The 17,501-nt window shown below is 43.2% G+C and overlaps 2 protein-coding genes across 13 annotated transcripts in view; one reads left to right on the forward strand and one right to left on the reverse strand.

Annotated features, from left to right (window-relative positions):
• rasgrp3 (RAS guanyl releasing protein 3 (calcium and DAG-regulated)) overlaps nucleotides 1-11,450 on the forward strand; it is a 36,545-nt gene extending 25,095 nt beyond the window's left edge. For 8 of the 12 annotated variants that reach the window (XM_035532907.2, XM_081721650.1, XM_081721649.1 and 5 more), the window contains 10 exons: nucleotides 140-256; nucleotides 483-758; nucleotides 1,578-1,658; nucleotides 2,061-2,174; nucleotides 2,397-2,512; nucleotides 3,455-3,602; nucleotides 4,483-4,519; nucleotides 4,687-4,836; nucleotides 5,124-5,542; nucleotides 6,871-11,450. In XM_035532907.2, the coding sequence (XP_035388800.2) occupies nucleotides 140-256; nucleotides 483-758; nucleotides 1,578-1,658; nucleotides 2,061-2,174; nucleotides 2,397-2,512; nucleotides 3,455-3,602; nucleotides 4,483-4,519; nucleotides 4,687-4,836; nucleotides 5,124-5,542; nucleotides 6,871-6,879 (1,467 nt within the window). In that variant the 3' untranslated portion in view covers nucleotides 6,880-11,450. The remainder of the gene's footprint in view (nucleotides 1-139; nucleotides 257-482; nucleotides 759-1,577; nucleotides 1,659-2,060; nucleotides 2,175-2,396; nucleotides 2,513-3,454; nucleotides 3,603-4,482; nucleotides 4,520-4,686; nucleotides 4,837-5,123; nucleotides 5,543-6,870) is intronic. The other 4 variants (XR_014125574.1, XM_081721645.1, XM_081721646.1 and 1 more) reach the window with 4 other exon arrangements.
• Nucleotides 11,451-12,074: 624 nt separating this feature from the next.
• fam98a (family with sequence similarity 98 member A) lies at nucleotides 12,075-17,472 on the reverse strand. Its single transcript, XM_027032334.3, has 8 exons — nucleotides 17,093-17,472; nucleotides 15,962-16,110; nucleotides 15,395-15,529; nucleotides 14,980-15,176; nucleotides 14,786-14,866; nucleotides 14,439-14,555; nucleotides 13,850-14,017; nucleotides 12,075-13,588 (listed from the first exon to the last, which is right to left on the reverse strand). Exons 1-8 carry the CDS (start codon nucleotides 17,128-17,130, stop codon nucleotides 12,854-12,856), a joined length of 1,620 nt encoding a protein of 539 aa, XP_026888135.3. The 5' UTR covers nucleotides 17,131-17,472; the 3' UTR covers nucleotides 12,075-12,853.
• Between the last annotated feature and the right edge of the window lie 29 nt (nucleotides 17,473-17,501).

The following is a 17,501-nucleotide window of genomic DNA, read 5'->3' on the forward strand; positions in this document are numbered from 1 at the left end:
AAGTGTTCTGAAGAGATTTGCCTTTCTTCTGTAGGACACTGAATGGTTTGTGGAGGTGTATTGTGGGAATTGTTTTATGTGCCCCCCCCCCCCCCCCCCCCCATAACTGTCTTTTTTTCCCCTTCCGTCCCCCCTTCAGAAACTCTTACACCTGCAGAACTTCAACACGCTGATGGCTGTGGTTGGTGGTCTCAGTCACAGCTCTATCTCTCGGCTGAAGGAAACACACTCTCACCTCAGCCCCGATGTCACCAAGGTAACGGCTCACAGCCTGGCAGTGCTCTGGATGAGGTTTCCAGCCGCTCTCACACAGTCAGTAACGTTTAACTGTGATGAGTCTTATTTGAGGATTTATACAAAATTATCATAGACTACAATTTTTTTTTTTACCAATCTCAACAGGGCACAAACATACACATTCATTCCTGATTGGTTATTTTGACCCCTATTATCTAATCATGCACCTTCCTTCCGCGGAGCAGATCTGGAGCGAGATGACTGAGCTGGTGGCATCCAACGGTAACTACAGCGCGTATCGCAAGGCCTATGGCGAGTGCGAGGGCTTAAAGATCCCCATCCTGGGCGTGCACCTGAAGGACCTGATCGCTGTGCATGTAGTCTTTCCCGACCGGGTGGAGGACAGTAAGCTCAACATTGCCAAGATGCAGCAACTCTACCTGACCTTCAGCGAGCTGGTGGCACTACAGAGCACAGCCACCCAGGGAGAGCCCAACATGGACCTCATCCACCTGCTCACGGTCAGTACACCTCCACCTGCTGATGATCAGTACACCTCCACCTGCTCATGGTCAGTACACCCCCACCTGCTGATGGTCAGTACACCTCCACCTGCTCTCCTTCAGTATGTAGAGAGACACAAATGGACAGACAGTCAGAAAGAATAGCCATTACTGGACACAGTAAAAATAAACCACAAACATAGCACAAGAGAACACACAAGATCAATGTATAGACACAAGAAAAGACACAATAACAACTATTTAGACAAGGCAAGTTCATTTATATAAGACTTTTCATATACAGTGGAAATTCATAGTGCTTATTTGAAATCGATCATCCAAATTATTTTGAATTGATTAACCATTTTTAAATTAGGAATGCAACAAAGATACTGCTTGGGGGATAAAACTGAATTCAGTGTGTCTGGCTCTGTGACTGTCCACAGAGGTTGGCACAGGAATAGTCTATCTGTCTGTTTATTCAGTCTTTGTACCATTTTTACAGCAAGGGCCATGTATGTAGGAATGTTGGGATGTTGCTTTCAACCCTGAACACAAGGAATGTCCTCCGCTCACTGGATAACAACTCTTTAGTCAGCAAGCCTTTAGTGGGTGATGTCCAGGCATTCTTTAGGTTAATGCTACAGTACAATGTGTGTAGAAAAATAATTAATTTATTAATTAACTTTATTTTTCATCACTGATATTATGAAAGACAAATAAAGCCATTATGTTGGCTTTGTGTCCTGGGTCTGTACAGTTCCTGTGTCATTCATTACTGTGTCCTGGATCTGTACAGTTCATGTGTCATTCATTACTGTGTCCTGGGTCCTGTAGCTTTCCCTGGATCTCTACTACACTGAGGATGAGATTTATGAACTGTCTCTGCTTCGAGAACCACGCAACCCCAAGTCTCTGGTGAGTGTACACACAGGCCCACAGTGGAGGCTAGACCAGACAGGCATTCTGAAGAGACTCCACCCACCAGACAGGCATTCTGAAGAGTGGGCGACTGGCCATATGGTCCACAAGTTTCCAATCTGAAATCACCATAAATACTGTATTAGATGTGTTGGGGATTTTTTTAAAGAGCTGTTTCACACATTTCTCCTGGATTTTGCCCAGTGGGTTACTGGATCAGAATCATTCTACTACACTTTACACGGCATCTTACTACTATAAGTGTTCAGTTTAACTCATGCATATAAACAGAATAGGTCTTTGTGTACAGGACCATGCACCTGGTATAATTGTGTATTGCACCATTGTTTGATCGTGGCTTCTGTCCTAATCATGTTGTCTCTCGTTTGTCCTATATAGCCCACATCACCAACGACCCCCAATAAGACACAGGTTCCCCTCGACTGGGCGTCAGGTGTCAACACCAAGCCGGACCCCTCTGTTGTCAACAGACACATCAGGAAAGTGGTAGATGTAAGACAACTCTTACATTTCTCTCAGAACTTCAGGCAGAAATGCTGACATTGCCAATAATGAAAGTTAATAAGAGCGTGCAAAAAAGGATTCATTTTACAATGCAGTGATTCACTTAACATTGCAGTGATTCATTTGACATGTTTGTTTAGGGCTAAGGAGAGATATTTGATTCTCTCTATAGCATCATTAAGTCTTTTTTGTCCCTTTTCTCATGTAAAGTCTGTGTTTCGTAACTACGATCACGATCACGATGACTACATTTCCCAGGAAGACTTTGAGAGCATAGCAGCAAACTTTCCTTTCCTGGACTCCTTCTGCGTCCTAGATAAAGACCAGTGAGTCATCACACTGACCACACACGTCTCTTTCTCCCTGTGACTTTCACATATTATCTAAATGCTAACACATGCTAGCACATACTAACACATAGTAGCACATATATAAGGTATACTCAGAGAAATATGGTTTTATCATGATTAGGTATTTTAGTTAATATTTTGCAAAAAAAGACCAGTTTACTGTGCCTCAGGTTTGGTACAATAGTGCGACTTTAATTTCATGTTTTCTAGGTGTTACTAGGCTGACTATTGTAAATGCAGTTACAATATCTGCACCACCCACTTACCCAATTACACGGCAGTAGCATACATCCCACTTTTAAACCAGTGAAGCTTCATGGAATTATAGGTTTTGGAGCAGAAGCTGTGGGTGAACTGTGATCTTAAAAATGACATCAGTGTGCTCAGTAAACACACAGATCCAACTCTTCTCAGGACGACCTCACACCTTTGGCTGGACAGTGTGAGGAGAGTGTTTCTCTCACTCTGTCTTCAGGAGGGCTGAAGGTTATAGCCATGAAGGACACATAGCATATGGCACAGACACACATGCACTCACACACACACATATAGAGAGTCAGCTGGTCTGCTGATAGCTTCATCTGTTCTCTAGAGCAAGCGAATCATATTATGGCCAGATCAGTGAGGGGACCACTGTATGCCATCTGTTTGAGTTCTGAGAGAGACGCAGACCCTCCTTCTCTTACTCATGGCAGAATGACGGTGGGAAAGACGGTGGGAATGATGGTAGGAACGAACATGTGCAAGCGAGAGCTGGGTGTAGTCCGGGTGTAGGCTGGGTGTAGTCTGGGTGTAGGCTGGTGTAGTCCGGGTGTATTTCATGTAGTCCAAGTTGTATTTTCACTATTCATGCATCACACTGGTATTAAATAACATGGCCACTATTTTTTTGAACTTCTCCTTTGTGTGTGTGTGCAGGGATGGTCTGATCAGTAAGGACGAGATGATGGCGTACTTCCTCCGCGCCAACCCAGTGCTGCAGTGTAAAATGGGCCCCGGCTTCATCCATAACTTTCAGGAGATGACCTACCTGAAGCCTACCTTCTGTGAGCACTGCGCCGGATTTGTAAGGACTCGCTCCCTATCTCCAGGCCCCGCTGAACCTAATACACTGCAATTATCAGACAATTATCAGACAATTATCAGACCATCACTGCATTCTAGAGTAGTTGCTAGGTACCAGGTGGCGTTTACAGCCTGTGGGTCTAAATGGTCTGATGAAGCAAATTTTGGTCACTGTGGGTGAAGAATAGTGTGTAGTCAGACAGCGCATGCTTACACATGCTTGCATCCTGTTGTTGTGCAAAGATTATCACACTACAGACAGGTAAGCTCAAGCTTAGGACCTCTGACACAGAACGTATGCTATGTGGTTACAGACTAACATCACCTTGACTTTACTGTGATATTTCACTGTGTCGTTTTTTCATCTCTTATGATTTTGATGTGTATAGCATGTGCATTGGATTGTACTCTACAGAGTACCAAAAAATCCCTCCATCAACCTGTTATGTGACTTTTATGTACAGTAATGAGCAAACAGTTTTGTAATTAGGTGAAGGCCTTTGCACTGTTTCACAGACACGCAAGGCAAACAATGGGTGGCTTTGCGGTTTATTAGGCTGAGCATGAGGTCGAATAATTATAGTGCAGTTTGTAGTCACTGTTAAACTAATTATACTGTATTTACACAGATAGCTAGACATGAATCAGAAGCTACTAGGGCTGGGATGAAGCATGCATGCAGGCACACACACACACACACACGCACACACACACACACAGAGTGCTGTACAGGAAGGGTGTGTTTGGATGTATCCTGTTTATTGCACACTGGCATACTTCAAAGTGCTCCCTTCAACATGCATGTCTTACGTGTTTCTACTTATGTTCTCTCTCTCTCTCCCTCTTTTCACCTCCTCCCATCTGGATGTCCACCTCCTCAGCTCTGGGGGATTATCAAACAAGGCTACAAGTGCAAAGGTTCAGTTCCCCTTTGTCCCTCTGTCATTATATATAATTATAGTGATCATCTTCATTATGTCATATCACTTTTAAATGATTGTAAGAATGGAATGCATTTGGTTTCTCTTCAGTGGCATCACACTGCATGTTAATTTAGAAGTGCGTCCCCTGTCTGCTCTCCACAGACTGTGGTGTGAACTGCCATAAACAGTGCCGGGAGCTGCTGGTGCTTGCGTGCCGTCGCCTGCCACGCTGCACCTCCCTGGGGAGCGTGTCGCCTGGAGCCCTCACCCACAGCTCGCTACCCAGCAGCCCCACGCTGCCTGCCTGCAAAGGTACGGCCCGCCCACACTTGTGCAGGGGCAGGGTTAACCCATATGGGGGCGGGGTTAACCCACGCAGGGTTTACATGGAGTCCAACACACAGTAAATCCGTAAAACATTCTAATTTTTTTATTGGATCATTCCAAGAGTAGTTGAACTGTAAATGATTGAAATGAAAGACTTTTTCTTGCTATTATTGATTCTTTTGAATTTTGAAATTATTTGGATAAACTGATCTGAGTTTAGTCTTTTCCTCCCTTGCTTTTCCTCCCTGTCGTGGCATCTCCTGCCTCTCCAGATGAAGATGAGGTGTTTGAGTTCCCCTCCATGTCCTCAGCGGGTGCTGGGCCGAACCTGGAGGGCAAGTCCATCACGCTGGTGACGGGCTCAGCCCAGCGCATCTCTGTGCGTCTGCAGCGGGCCACCACGAGCCAGGCCACGCAGACAGAACCTCTGTGGCCCGAGCATGGATGGGCCCAGGCAGCCAATGCCGGATCACACACCTTCCCCAAGATGAGGTGCCGACCGCACCGCAAGCCCTCCAAGAGTAAAGGCTTTGCATGCTGGGAGAACGACATGCAGGGGGCACCAGTGAGCAGCCAGGGACGGAGGGACTCACAGGACCAGACTGAGGACACAGAGAGGAATGGACCTCAGCCACGGGATCCCCACAGCACAGACGTCTCCGAGGTGAAAGACCAGGGTCATTTGAACCTGGTAGGGACTTTGATGTTCATGATCTTAGGAAGCAGACATGACACAGGAAAATAGAGATAATATAGATCATGTAAACAACGTGTAATGTTTAAAAAGCAACATACATAACGTGTACCTTATATAAGTCAACATACATAATATGTAACATATATCAGTGTTAGAAAACCAAATACTAAACGGACTGCAGTGGAGCATATATCTGTACACCTAATCAATATCTAATATCTGTACACCTAGTCAATATCTAATATCTGTACACTTAATCACCAGCCTAGAGTATGAGACATTTTCTGACCTTAGGAGACCATTGCATGAGAAGGGACACAACAGAACTTCTGCTTTATCAAAATTTTTGTGGTAGATTCTGCAATTGGTACACAGAAAATGAGCCACTAAGCACAATGCTGTACATTTACCAGTTTGAACCTCAGACACTAAAAAAAACAATCAATCAATCAATAAACCCCTCCCCCGCCTTCACCTCACTCCACCCTATCTCCTCTCATGCTTCCACAGCATCTTGTTCACTAGCCCTGTCTCCTCCATTGTCATGGAGACGGCAGGCTGCCGTGGCTCTGGGTGGGATGCTGGTTAATATGAAGAGGTTCCTGCTTTCTGGGGCCGCGGTCTCCTGGCCTCCAGCAGGCTATTTTAGGAGCGCACACATCCCTTGTTTTGGGTTTCAGGAGAATGCGTTAAAGGTTGATCAAGATAAAGGGCCTAGTTTGAAATGTTCAGCTACTTTACAGTGTGTCGTGGTTTTATTATGTAATATGGTGTATTGAAAAAAAAGGTCATTGGGGGATTGCTGGCATATCTGAATATGTAACTAGGGCATGTGAACGTTAGTTCTGCTTCTAGGCTTAGGTTAGATTTAGCTTGGTTATCTTTTTAATTCCCAAGGTCTTAGAAATGTGAACGGAAAATGTTTGTTGTTAAGGCATGTCACAAAAAATTCATAAACGCTAGAACAGGCAAATTCTGTAGTGTGCCTGATTCTGTTTCTAACTGGTACAAATTAAAATCCTTAAAATTGCTTTAAGGATCCTGAAAAAATTATTTTTTAATATAAATCAAACTCAGGAACCATGTCTGCAACTTGCTCTATTGTTTTGTTTTGTTGTTTTTTTCCAAATGTTAACCCTGGCCCACACTTATGTCTTTTATGTTATGTTATATGTTTGTTATATATGTTTTATACTTTATAGTATTGTTTTTTTTTAAATGTATTCCTAATTATTTTTCTTACAAAGCCTTTAATCTTTAATCTGTTTGATGTAAAGAGCTCTAATGATATTTTTGTTGTTTCTCTCTGGCCCTCTCCTCAGATCAGCTGACTTGACAGCGCAGACGTGAGCAGGCCCCTGTGGAGACTCCCTGTGCTGCGACCCCGAAGACTGTCCTCACTGGGGGACATGCTGCTTTGTGTCAGGCCCCTGACTGACCAGGAATAGCCCCCCCACCACCTGTACCTGAGCAGTGACAGAGGTGGGAGCAGGGGAACGGAGGACTGGGGTAGGAGTCACAGGGATGGGGGCAGTCTGTGAGAATGCAGGACTGCGCTGGGGCTCTTTGGTGCCAGTCTGGATCACAAAGATGCTTTTGGACTGGACACTGTAAGTGAGAAGCCACTTAGTTCACATGAACACTGCAGTTTAAGGAAAGTGGGGGTTTTTGTTTGTTTTAAGGAAATTTCTTTTGGGGGTTATTGACCTGAAATCTCGGAGTAGTTCAGTTACTGCATGCATCTCTATTCTCCAGTCTGCTTCAGTTACTGTAGTACAAGCTTATGATTGAGACGAATCCCATCTTGGCTTGTGAGGTCATGTGAACAGAGGGATAACTGGAATGAGCTATACACACAATGTTACTTACATTTAAAACACACTACATAGAACTAAAGTTATTCATATTTATTGGTTGGCTTACATGTTTTAGTTAAGCTTTGGGGGATTTTGAAATGTTTGCATGTCTTTTATGGGACAGTGAATAGTTATAAATAGGTGACATTCACAAGGCTATAATGTTAATATATAATATATAATGTTAATATATGAGCCTGTAATATAAGGCTATAATATAATGTTATAATAGTTTGTAAAGATGTTTTGGATGCACTGAAGAGGTTTTGTGGTTTGGAATTTTCACAGTATGATAATCTAATGTAAACATTTTAATAGTAGATAGTAGAGAAAAGTAACAAATCATTACAAAAATGAAATCATTACAAAAAGCCTGGGGTTATTGTTTATAGTCGAAACATGAAAAAATGTTTTGCATGGACTTAAAAGAACATAGCCAGTATAGTACTTATGACACAAATATCAGCTTTTAAGTATTTACAATATTGTATTTTTGATAACATATTTTTAAGAACTTTATCATAAATTTGAATACATTGTCAATATTTATTATATTGTCATTAAAAGCTGAAACACAGTGACTGAGGAAAGGGACATGGGCCAAGAAAATAGAATAGAAAACTCTGTTAAGACAAAACTCTGTTAAGACAAAACTAGATCACTGATTGGTCTAGTTATGGTCAGTACTGCGGTATTCTTCGGTGCATTAATGATAAAGTTACAGACGTGCTAGATGAAGGAGACGAGGGAGCAGTGAAGCGTGGCTCACTCAGCTTTCCACACAGTCCACACCCTTAGGACTCAAAAGGGATGAGAACTGCTGATATAAGGAAAACAAAACAAAAAAGTAGATGTAATAGATTGAAATGTGTTTTAAAATGGTATTTTGAAAAAGTCAATGGTGAGATCGCCATCCAATCATACGTGACTCACAGTGAAACCGTGACACCGTAACCACCCTAGTGCACAGATAAATATGGGATGAGTAGCAATTGTGCAGAAAGGCATGTTGTGTCAAGGGTGGTAATACACTTACGGTGCCATTGTAGAGAAATGGATAACACTACTCATCTTTGAGCAGTATCTCATTATGGACTTGAGGAGAAGGTATGTAGCTCAGATCAGTGCCACAGAGAGTAGAAATCATCGAGATCCTGTTAAGAAAGTAACAATAAAGATCAGATAAACAATTGTCCCATTATAAAATAAGGTATTACCAAGGACAACATTTACGTTTATGTGATGTTATGTAATGTAATGTTTCTTTGTTTTATTGTTACAATAATAACACATCAGTACTGCTGTTCATGTGCATGTCTGCAGCAGGACTTCAAATCAGCATGTTTTGTTCATGTTTTATTCATATTTTATTCATGTGCTTCAGAACAGACTGATCAAGGCACCTGACTTATCAGAGCTCTCCAGAGGTGATCTTCAACTTATATATAACAACCATATATATTATGGTTATATCAACCATATGATATATCAACCATAAGATTATGGTTACCAAGCAGGTTTGGAGGAACGTTTTGCACTATATGTGTGAAATACAAAGACAGAGACACAGACAGAGAGAGAAATGGACAGAGTGTCTGCTCTCATCTTTCCTTGTCAGCTGTTCTATTGCTGGCCAGTGGTTTGTCTGGCTACTGTTGCCTGGTGCTAGAGGATGGAATAGGAAATTTGGTCAGTCGCCAAGGAAATACAGAGTTTCAGAGCTTTCGTGTCCAGATCAGTTACATGTTGAGGTGAACCCTGGGTAAGGCAGACATACAGACAGGGCAACACATGCACAAACAGGGATGCAGACACAGACAGAAGTTTTCTCTATGAGGAAGTAGGTCATATTGATTACATCCAAGGCATGATAACAGTCAATAACTGTGACAGTGATAGTGGTGACATTCAGGTCACTAAGACGACTGGGGTTATTTTCTGTCTGACTGATTGGGACCTTTGACTTCATTCTACTGCTGTGATGTTGCACTGTCAGTAATGCTATCATGCTAAAGCCCAGCTAGAATGGAAGGAAGACTATAAACAAAGAGGTTTTTTAAAGTGCATATTAAAGTGTTGAGTGACTCCATGAAGAGGTGAGTCTTCAATCTTTGAAGACAGAAGTGTCTCAGAAGCGTCTCAGCCAGAGGAAGTTCAGTCCACCATGTTGGTGCAGGACAGAGAAGAGTCTCCATGTCTCTGTATGCTGAGGGATGGTGGTTCAGGTTGAATAGTTCCAGTGGCTTGAAGGCAGTGTGGTGTAGGACAGGGTTTGGTTGGTGCTTCTAGGGACGTGGGAGCTGGTCCAGTTATGGCTTTGTAAGTGAGTGTCAGTGTTTTAAATCTGATGTGAGCCACTTTAAGGAGCCAGTGGAGGAAACACTGCAGGAGGGTCATGTGGGGGAACTTGAGGAGGTTGAAAACAAATCGTGCAGCTGCAGGAGTTGTCAGGGTCTGATGGCACAGAGGGGAAGGCCTGCCAGCAGCCAAATGAATTAGTGCTGACATGATTAGCTGACAGCTCTAGCAGCTGGGGATGTCAACCCAGAACCATCTCTTCATGTGTCACATTTGAAACGGAGGTGTTTGATTTAGACACACAGCAAGTTTAAGTTTTCTGTTCATCTCATGTCTCAAGTTAAGGGAACACTTCAGCTAAGAATACAAACATGTTTGCTAATTATAGATATGTTAGGTTGCAGCTAGCACAATAATATGACATTGACATCACGCTAACTGATCTATTTCTGTTTTTGCTCACTACTGGCCACTTTACTGAGTGGGTATTGAGTTTCTTTAACCCAAGGTCACACTCTATAGACTATAATGTAGCATAGTGGCTTCATGCTTATTATGGCAGTTTAGTCTAAAGAATTCAAGCATAAGGCTTCCCTTCAGTGACATGCACACTGAGCTGCTTGAAGGTGAATGTGAAAAAATACCAAGCTGATCAAAGGTGAGGGTTACGCAGACACTGGTGCTTTCGCAGAGTTTCAGCATGCAAACAGGTATATGAGGTAAAAGTAAAAGTCTCTAAAAGCTACCATGCAATCAAGGGAATGTCGTGAACAAGGACTGACATGAAAGATTTATAGTCTAGTACACATTCCTTCAGCGTCACTGTTGATGTATTTTTATATTAAATTATTATTGTATAGGCTAATTATCAATGCAATCTTCATAACCACATTGGTAATTATTATTGACTGGTGTACTTGAGAAAAACACATTTTATTTAGTGTCATTTATTCAGGGTAACGCATGACAAATGTTTTATATCATCAGTATGTTTGAATTGGTAGCAAGTTCCACTTGTCACATGTACAAATGTCCTGTGTCTGCCTCTAGATAAGTTATTTCACAAACCTTATTATGGGTTTGGGTTCTTTAAAAAGAAATCAACCAAAATCTGGTTTTGAATGGTTCTACACTGTGATTCAGTTCTAAGAAGGAAATGGGCTGAAGCTAAGTGTTTAGTGATTGCCATAATTTGAATAATACTTCTATGGGGCAAGATCATTGCCACAATCATTCTGGTTGAGTTATCTCAGGGGTTTATCTATAATGCAGACCCACTTACTAATGAGACCAAGGGATTTGTTTCTGTTCTTTTATCCTTTGGATGAAAAGGATATTTGTTTTATAATTAGGTGAAAATTCCTTGCTATTACCCATTGACTAATATGAAATATTATTTTCAAGATTGGTTAATTTAATGCTATTTAAAATGTTTTATGTAAGTATATTTTTTTTATAGAAAAAACAGTTCCTTTCGCTTTTTTTCTTCTTCTGAAGGATGTATGGATGTCCGTTTGAGACTCTTACCATTTCTGTATTTGCTTTTATCACTATCACGAAGGAAAAAACCTCATGTGTCTTCACTCATGCTGATAGTACTGTCCTCATCTTTACACTACAAGGATAAATACGAGAGGATCGTTAAAGAGTTGGAATATAACCCACTGTCTTTAAAATGTCCCTCCATAGTGCAATTACTGGTCTGAATGTCACTTGTAGTTTCTGAAATAAATGTGCCCGTGTAAGTACTTTTTTCGCTATGGCAAAATTAGTTTGATTATTGTGGAAACCATTTTCTGTTTCATATATCTATCACACGTTGTTGATCAACACTCCCTCTTAAGGTGTTGACTGGTTTGTTTGCGATCGAACTACAGACGATTAAAAGGATCACGCACATCTGGTGGCACATGCACCAGGGGAACATGCATGAGCATGCCATAGGCACGAGGGTCACTGCTCCGCTGTCTGGCACGAGGACCAGCCTTAGAAGAGCACGCACTCAGCCTTTGTAAAGCACACGCTACTCTGTGCATTTTCAAACCACACACCACTAAAGAAACGAGTCAGTCATTTCTCCCTTCAAACGGAAAGAACTCCTACTCTAATGCAGATGAGCCGTTACAACACGAGACGGAGCTGCTCCCTTTAAAGCGCGACTATCACCCAGGGTCATCATTACGCGTTAGTTGTGGTTTAAAACTTGGTTATGTGACTAAGTCGCCCCCTGGTGGATAATGCTAGAAAACGGAACGCTCTCACGGGGAAGTTACAAACCGATACTGGTGAACCAATGGCTTCAACATCCCAGCTCAGCACAACATGAAGGCTCACATTTGTAAAAGGGACACATCAGACAGAAAGGACGAAGATGATGTTAACACACTCTGCTTTATTGCTGTCACCATTTGAACATTCAAACTGTTTTTCAAAGGAACACACCCCCTCCCCCCAACAAGCAGCTTTAGGTTCTTCAATACAAATGAGTCAAAGTAATTTTCCCCCACTCAGATAGAAAAGGCAATGCCTACCTTTATCCTTCACCTCTTGTAAGGATTGTTTGTAAACAAAACACTTAAAGCAAAAAGCAAAAAAATGTACTAAAGTCAGTTTCATTTTCAAGGATTGATCAATTTCAGTACCACCACAGAATCTGAATGGAGTTCTAGGACAGTGAAGTCAACTCAAAGTTATGGATGTGCCCATAAATCTGCTGCAACAATCTTAAAGCTTCTCTTCCCCTTGCTGAACAATTTCAGGTATAAGGCTTTTTCAGAAATAACATTAGGTTATCATAACTCAAGCAGGTGACCTAAGCAACATGAAATGTCAAAACCTCGTGTGGCCCAAAAGTTCTTACAGGACATCAACTGCACCTCAGCCACGTACTTTATGAATGAACTTAGGTGTTACAAAAGATGTACTAGGAACACGAGCTTGTTGGTTCGTAACCACACGCATGCAATAAAAAAAGCACACTGTTCTTTCAGCACAGATCCCACCAATGTCGTTTCCAAGGACAAGACAGACGCAGGAACCCTGTTGTCCAAACTGTCCATCTCTGCACGGTGTGTTCTTAAGGCCTGAATCTTTCTGGCGTCTCACCTGATCCCACATGCTCATTGTATCAGGGATTAAAGCACATTTTCCCTCAGCTGGTGTAATATCCCTGTCCGAAGCCTGACTGGTTATACTGGTGGCCTCCTTGTTGAAAGAACTGCTCAAACTGCCCTCCCTGATTAAAATTCTGCCCACCTCTCCCACCCCATCCTCCACTTTGACCCCCACCACCTCTGCCCCCTCTGCCTCTCCCCACACGACCTCCCCGACTGCCCTTCTCTTGCTGGCGGCCTCCATCTTGATAGTGGCTCTCATGCTGGTAGCCCCCACCTCTGCCCTGAGGCACACCCCCACCATAGTAGCCCCCTCCAGGGTAGCTCTGCCCTTGCTGGCCCCCTTGGTAGCCCCCTCCTGAATAGCCTGGCCCCTGCTGGGCTGCCTGATATCCTCCACCTCCGTAAGCCCCTCTTCCTCCACCCTGATACCCTCCTCCATCCTGGTATTGACCCTGGTGCCCACTGCCCGAGCCCTCAGACCAGCCACCTTGTACCTTAGCCCCCCTGTCGCCTCTACCACCCCTCCCGCCCCCACCACCTCTGCTGCCCTGGTACTGCTCGTAGCCGCCCCTGCTTCCACCACCACCACCACCACCACCACCACCACCACCTCCTCCTCCTCCTCCTCCTCTTCCTCCCCCACCATAATGCTGCCCTCCACCGCTCCCTGCTGGTCCGTCTTGCCGTTTCTGCCAGGTGGGCATCTCCGGAGGTGGAGGCTCAATCTCATTGGGTCTGCCTCCTCTGTCTGGAACACGACCCATCAAAACCTGCAAGAACATGAAATCAAGAATTCACTTTCAGGAAGACATCCATATCATATGCTTATAACATACAAGTGACTAAACATATGTATACTGGTGTATATTTGAATAAATATATACCATGGTTGGCTTGAAAAGCTAACACATTCCATGTTTATGTCTAAACATCAGGAGTAGATAGAATTCATGTCATCAATGTATAGCACTCACCAAACTGGTGGACTACGAACAGCTCCCCCTACTGCCACGTTAAAGGAGGCGGCTCACCTTGTTGATGGCACAGGCCGTCTTCTCTCTGATGTGGCCGCTGCTGGTACGCAGGATCTTCGACAGGTCGTCTCGGGCCGCCAGCAGGTGGGCCACGCCCACCCTGTCCTTCAAGCCTAGCGCCAAGCGCAGCGGCTGATAGACTTTAGACAGCTTCTCAGCATGCGTCTGCCAACAACATAGGACGGGGAGACAGTGGTCTCAACATGCCCACAGGGCACAGGATCAAACTGGGGATTAGGGCTTTTCAAGTCTAGTCCTTGAATCCAAAAGGTCTTTAGGTGTAAGATTTATGAGCCTGTTCACATATTTTTTTTCTTATTTCAGGGAATTTTATCATGTGAAACACCTCATTGCCTAAAGTGTCTATTTCATATATTTTCAATGCAAACATTTTTACAGTGCAACTAAATCTACAGTGAATAAATTGCCTTAATCTAAATATCTGATCCAGATATACCAAACCAAAGATTAAAAGGAACAAATTATTTTACATGAAAGTGCTGCCAAAGCCACAGGGCAGGAAATTCTGATTGGCCAGGGCAAGAGGTTCTGATTGGCCAGGGCAGGAAGGGGAAGGCAGGGTCACCTTTGCTCTGTCTGACCAACCGAAGGACTGAACCGTCACGTCCAGACGTTTCAACAGCATGTGCTTCCTGACCTCGTACTCGTTCGCCAGGGCTTGGTTGATGGCTTCAATCTTCTCCTGAAAGTGTGAATGACAGGACATAACAGCCAGGATACTTGAAAATGAACCGAGCATTGAATCTTTTTTTTTTTTTTTTAAAGAACAAAACACTATATTGTTGGCTTGCAGTTTGTCAGTCAGAAAAACACATTTTCCAAATAAATGTGAACAGAAAAATACCCACTTCATTAAAATGGCTTATGGTGAGAGTAGACATGTTAATTTGAGTGGTTTATCCTGCTACTCACCCAGTGAAAAGGCCCAAGTGTCTTTTTCAAAAGAGGTTCCCCAACATGAGTGGAGGGAACTCTGGACAAAGCCTCCTTCACCTGTGGAAAGAACCACAAAAATATGTGACCAAAATGGAATGCAGTTACCAAAGGACCTGGCATTTGTTATAGGAGCATGCGTGGGTGCCTGTCCATAATGCTGAAGTGTTTGCCTTCTTCTCAATGCCAGTGAAGAACTGGAACATGGAGATGTTGGCTGGAGGTTTAGACATGCCCAGAGCTACACAAATCCCCTTGAGCTCAAGGAAGAGCTGGCTGGCTCCAGTACTGCTGGCTGAAGCCAGGGACGTTTTCTGTGGATGGTTCACCTGCACCATCCTGGAAGCCTCCAGCTCGGAGATGAGAAACGCTAAAAGTGATAGGAACCAGACAGTTCAGATTCGGGCCGTGCCCTGACATTTATCCATGACGTCAAAAACAAAAACACTTCACGCCAAATGTGAAGCCCACAGACAAGAGATTCTTCATGAAAACCAGGGTAACATAACAGGATCAAGTATTCAGAAGTGTCTCAAGAGGCACAAGGGAACCATGGGAATGGGGCAAAGCGTGGTGTGTGGAACTCACTGAGTAGCAGCTGGCAGTTGTTGGCATTAAGCAGACGATGAGTGACGTCTCCAGAGGTGAGAGTGCTGTAGGGACAACACAGCTCTGACAGCAGACCACTCACCTCCAGCTGGAAACCCTCTGCCTCACTTGGACCTGTGCAGAGTGAACACGTGCACGTCTGAGAAGACTGACAGCAAATGCCACCATACAGTACAAATCTCTATTATTCAACAGACTGAGTAAAACAGACCTTAAATCCTTTTGCTTTTTTGCCATTCAAAACTGAATTGAGTTGAACTACAAGTAGGCAGCTTTTAAACAATACCCAACTGAAGGTAGTTTTAGTACTTAATTGATTCTTGAACATTTCATTTTGTATAACCCATTTTGTCAAAACTCTTTAACCAAGGTACATTTTTAAACAAAAGCACTACTTCTATACTTTTCAAATACAGTTTTAATATGCTTTTTCTTTTTCAAACATCTTGGGAGACTTTCAATGCACTACTCAGACTATCATGAGCTCATATAACCAGGCCAGCAGAGAGAAGCTAGTGTTCTGTTTATGCCTTGTAGCTGACTCACAGTGAGTGGCTTGGACATTCTCCTCCAGTCTGCAGTAGAGTTTGAGCTCGGACACCAGCCAGGCGCACAATTTGGTGAACTCTGGCGAGGCCGCGCCCCCACTGAGAGCTGACTGGAGCGCGCCATCCTCCAGCAGGGGGCCCTGATACCTGCAAATGGGATGTGACACCATCTGACATCAAACAATCATACCATGTCAAACCTGCTACCTGTTGAATCTGACAATTACCATATCACCCTTCTCCCCAGAGAACCACACTCGTGTGGGGCCCTTGTCTACTCACTGAAAATACAAATTGGCTGAATTTTCTGTATTAAAAAAAAAAAAAAGAGACTCATACATGACCAGTAATATGCATTTTGTTTGTCACACATATCCACACACGAGATACAACCGAAACCAAGACAAACCCTGGCAGTATGATGACGTGCCTAAGTAATTCACAGCTTTTTCATATACTAAGCATCACAAGGCTGGTGTCAGGTTTCTGTTCACAGAAGCAATTACAAATACGTGTTCCAGACGTACTTCACAGACCCGTAAATGCTGTCTCACTGTCTTACAGAACCAGAGAGAGAAATAAACTCGGTTGCCCGCGTCAGTCATCCACGCCTAATCTCTTCTTAGTGCCTCGGTCGGTGGGCATCTATTTAATGGACGGGAAATCTTCCTGGGCCCCTCAGACTTTTATATCTTATAATAATAATAATAATAATAATAATAATAATGTTTTTACATAAAACAACAATATTGGACGATGTTATCTTTTTTTGACTTAGCTAGAAACTAGGCAAGTAAAGTAATACAGATCAACCAGCTATCAAGAATAACTGACAAATAAAACATCTGGTAGCATATAGCAGCTTCCAGACGTTGCAAGAATATTGTGAAACATATGCACAGCTAACCCAGCTAACCTGCTGAATGCATGAACTTACACTCATCTCTACCGCTCACTCGACTGCATTTCACAGCTCCACGTTTAACCTGCAGTTTGTTCACTAGGGAGAAGAGTTGGGGTTTAGAGTTATAGTTAAGAGGATCACTAGCCTACCACAGAAACACGCCCGGCAACGTGCTAGGGCTAATTTGGGGCAACACTCGTCGACATATTACATTTCCTCACTTACCCAAGATCCTCTAGAGAGTCGAGAATGTCAGATTCCATTCAGTCAAAGCAACAACAACGGAAAATAACCCAAAATCACTAACTGAGATCTACTGTCAAAAAGCGGCTGCAGTCCACAATGCTAGGTTGGCATTACGGGGTCCTAACAAATAGCTGTTTGCTGACCTAAATTATACCTGTTTTATTGTCTGTGGAAAATAGAAAATATATTTAATTCTGCTATATTATTACGGATGTATTTGTGAATTGTCCTATGACACTGAATAAAAAAGAAATGTGTGGATATTCGCAAAGCTAGTGAAGCAAATTTGGCTTTCTGCAGGCACGTTGATTGGCAGCAATGCCTACTAGCTCCAGGCCAGCAGGGGGCGCCATGTGTGTGTGTGTGTGTGTGTGTGTGTGTGTGTGTG

Source organism: Electrophorus electricus, chromosome 10 (genome assembly GCF_041902795.1).
Source record: "Electrophorus electricus isolate QZ-2024a chromosome 10, ASM4190279v1, whole genome shotgun sequence".
Taxonomy (NCBI): domain Eukaryota; kingdom Metazoa; phylum Chordata; class Actinopteri; order Gymnotiformes; family Gymnotidae; genus Electrophorus; species Electrophorus electricus.

Bases quoted from the DNA above. Each gene is read 5' to 3' on its own strand.
- fam98a (XM_027032334.3), bottom strand. From the start codon at position 17,130: ATGGAATCTGACATTCTCGACTCTCTAGAGGATCTTGG. The intron at 16,111-17,092 runs GTAAGTGAGGAA...TCCCATTTGCAG, and splicing joins GACTCTCTAGAGGATCTTGG to GTATCAGGGCCCCCTGCTGG. The intron at 15,530-15,961 runs GTGAGTCAGCTA...CACTCTGCACAG, and splicing joins GAATGTCCAAGCCACTCACT to GTCCAAGTGAGGCAGAGGGT.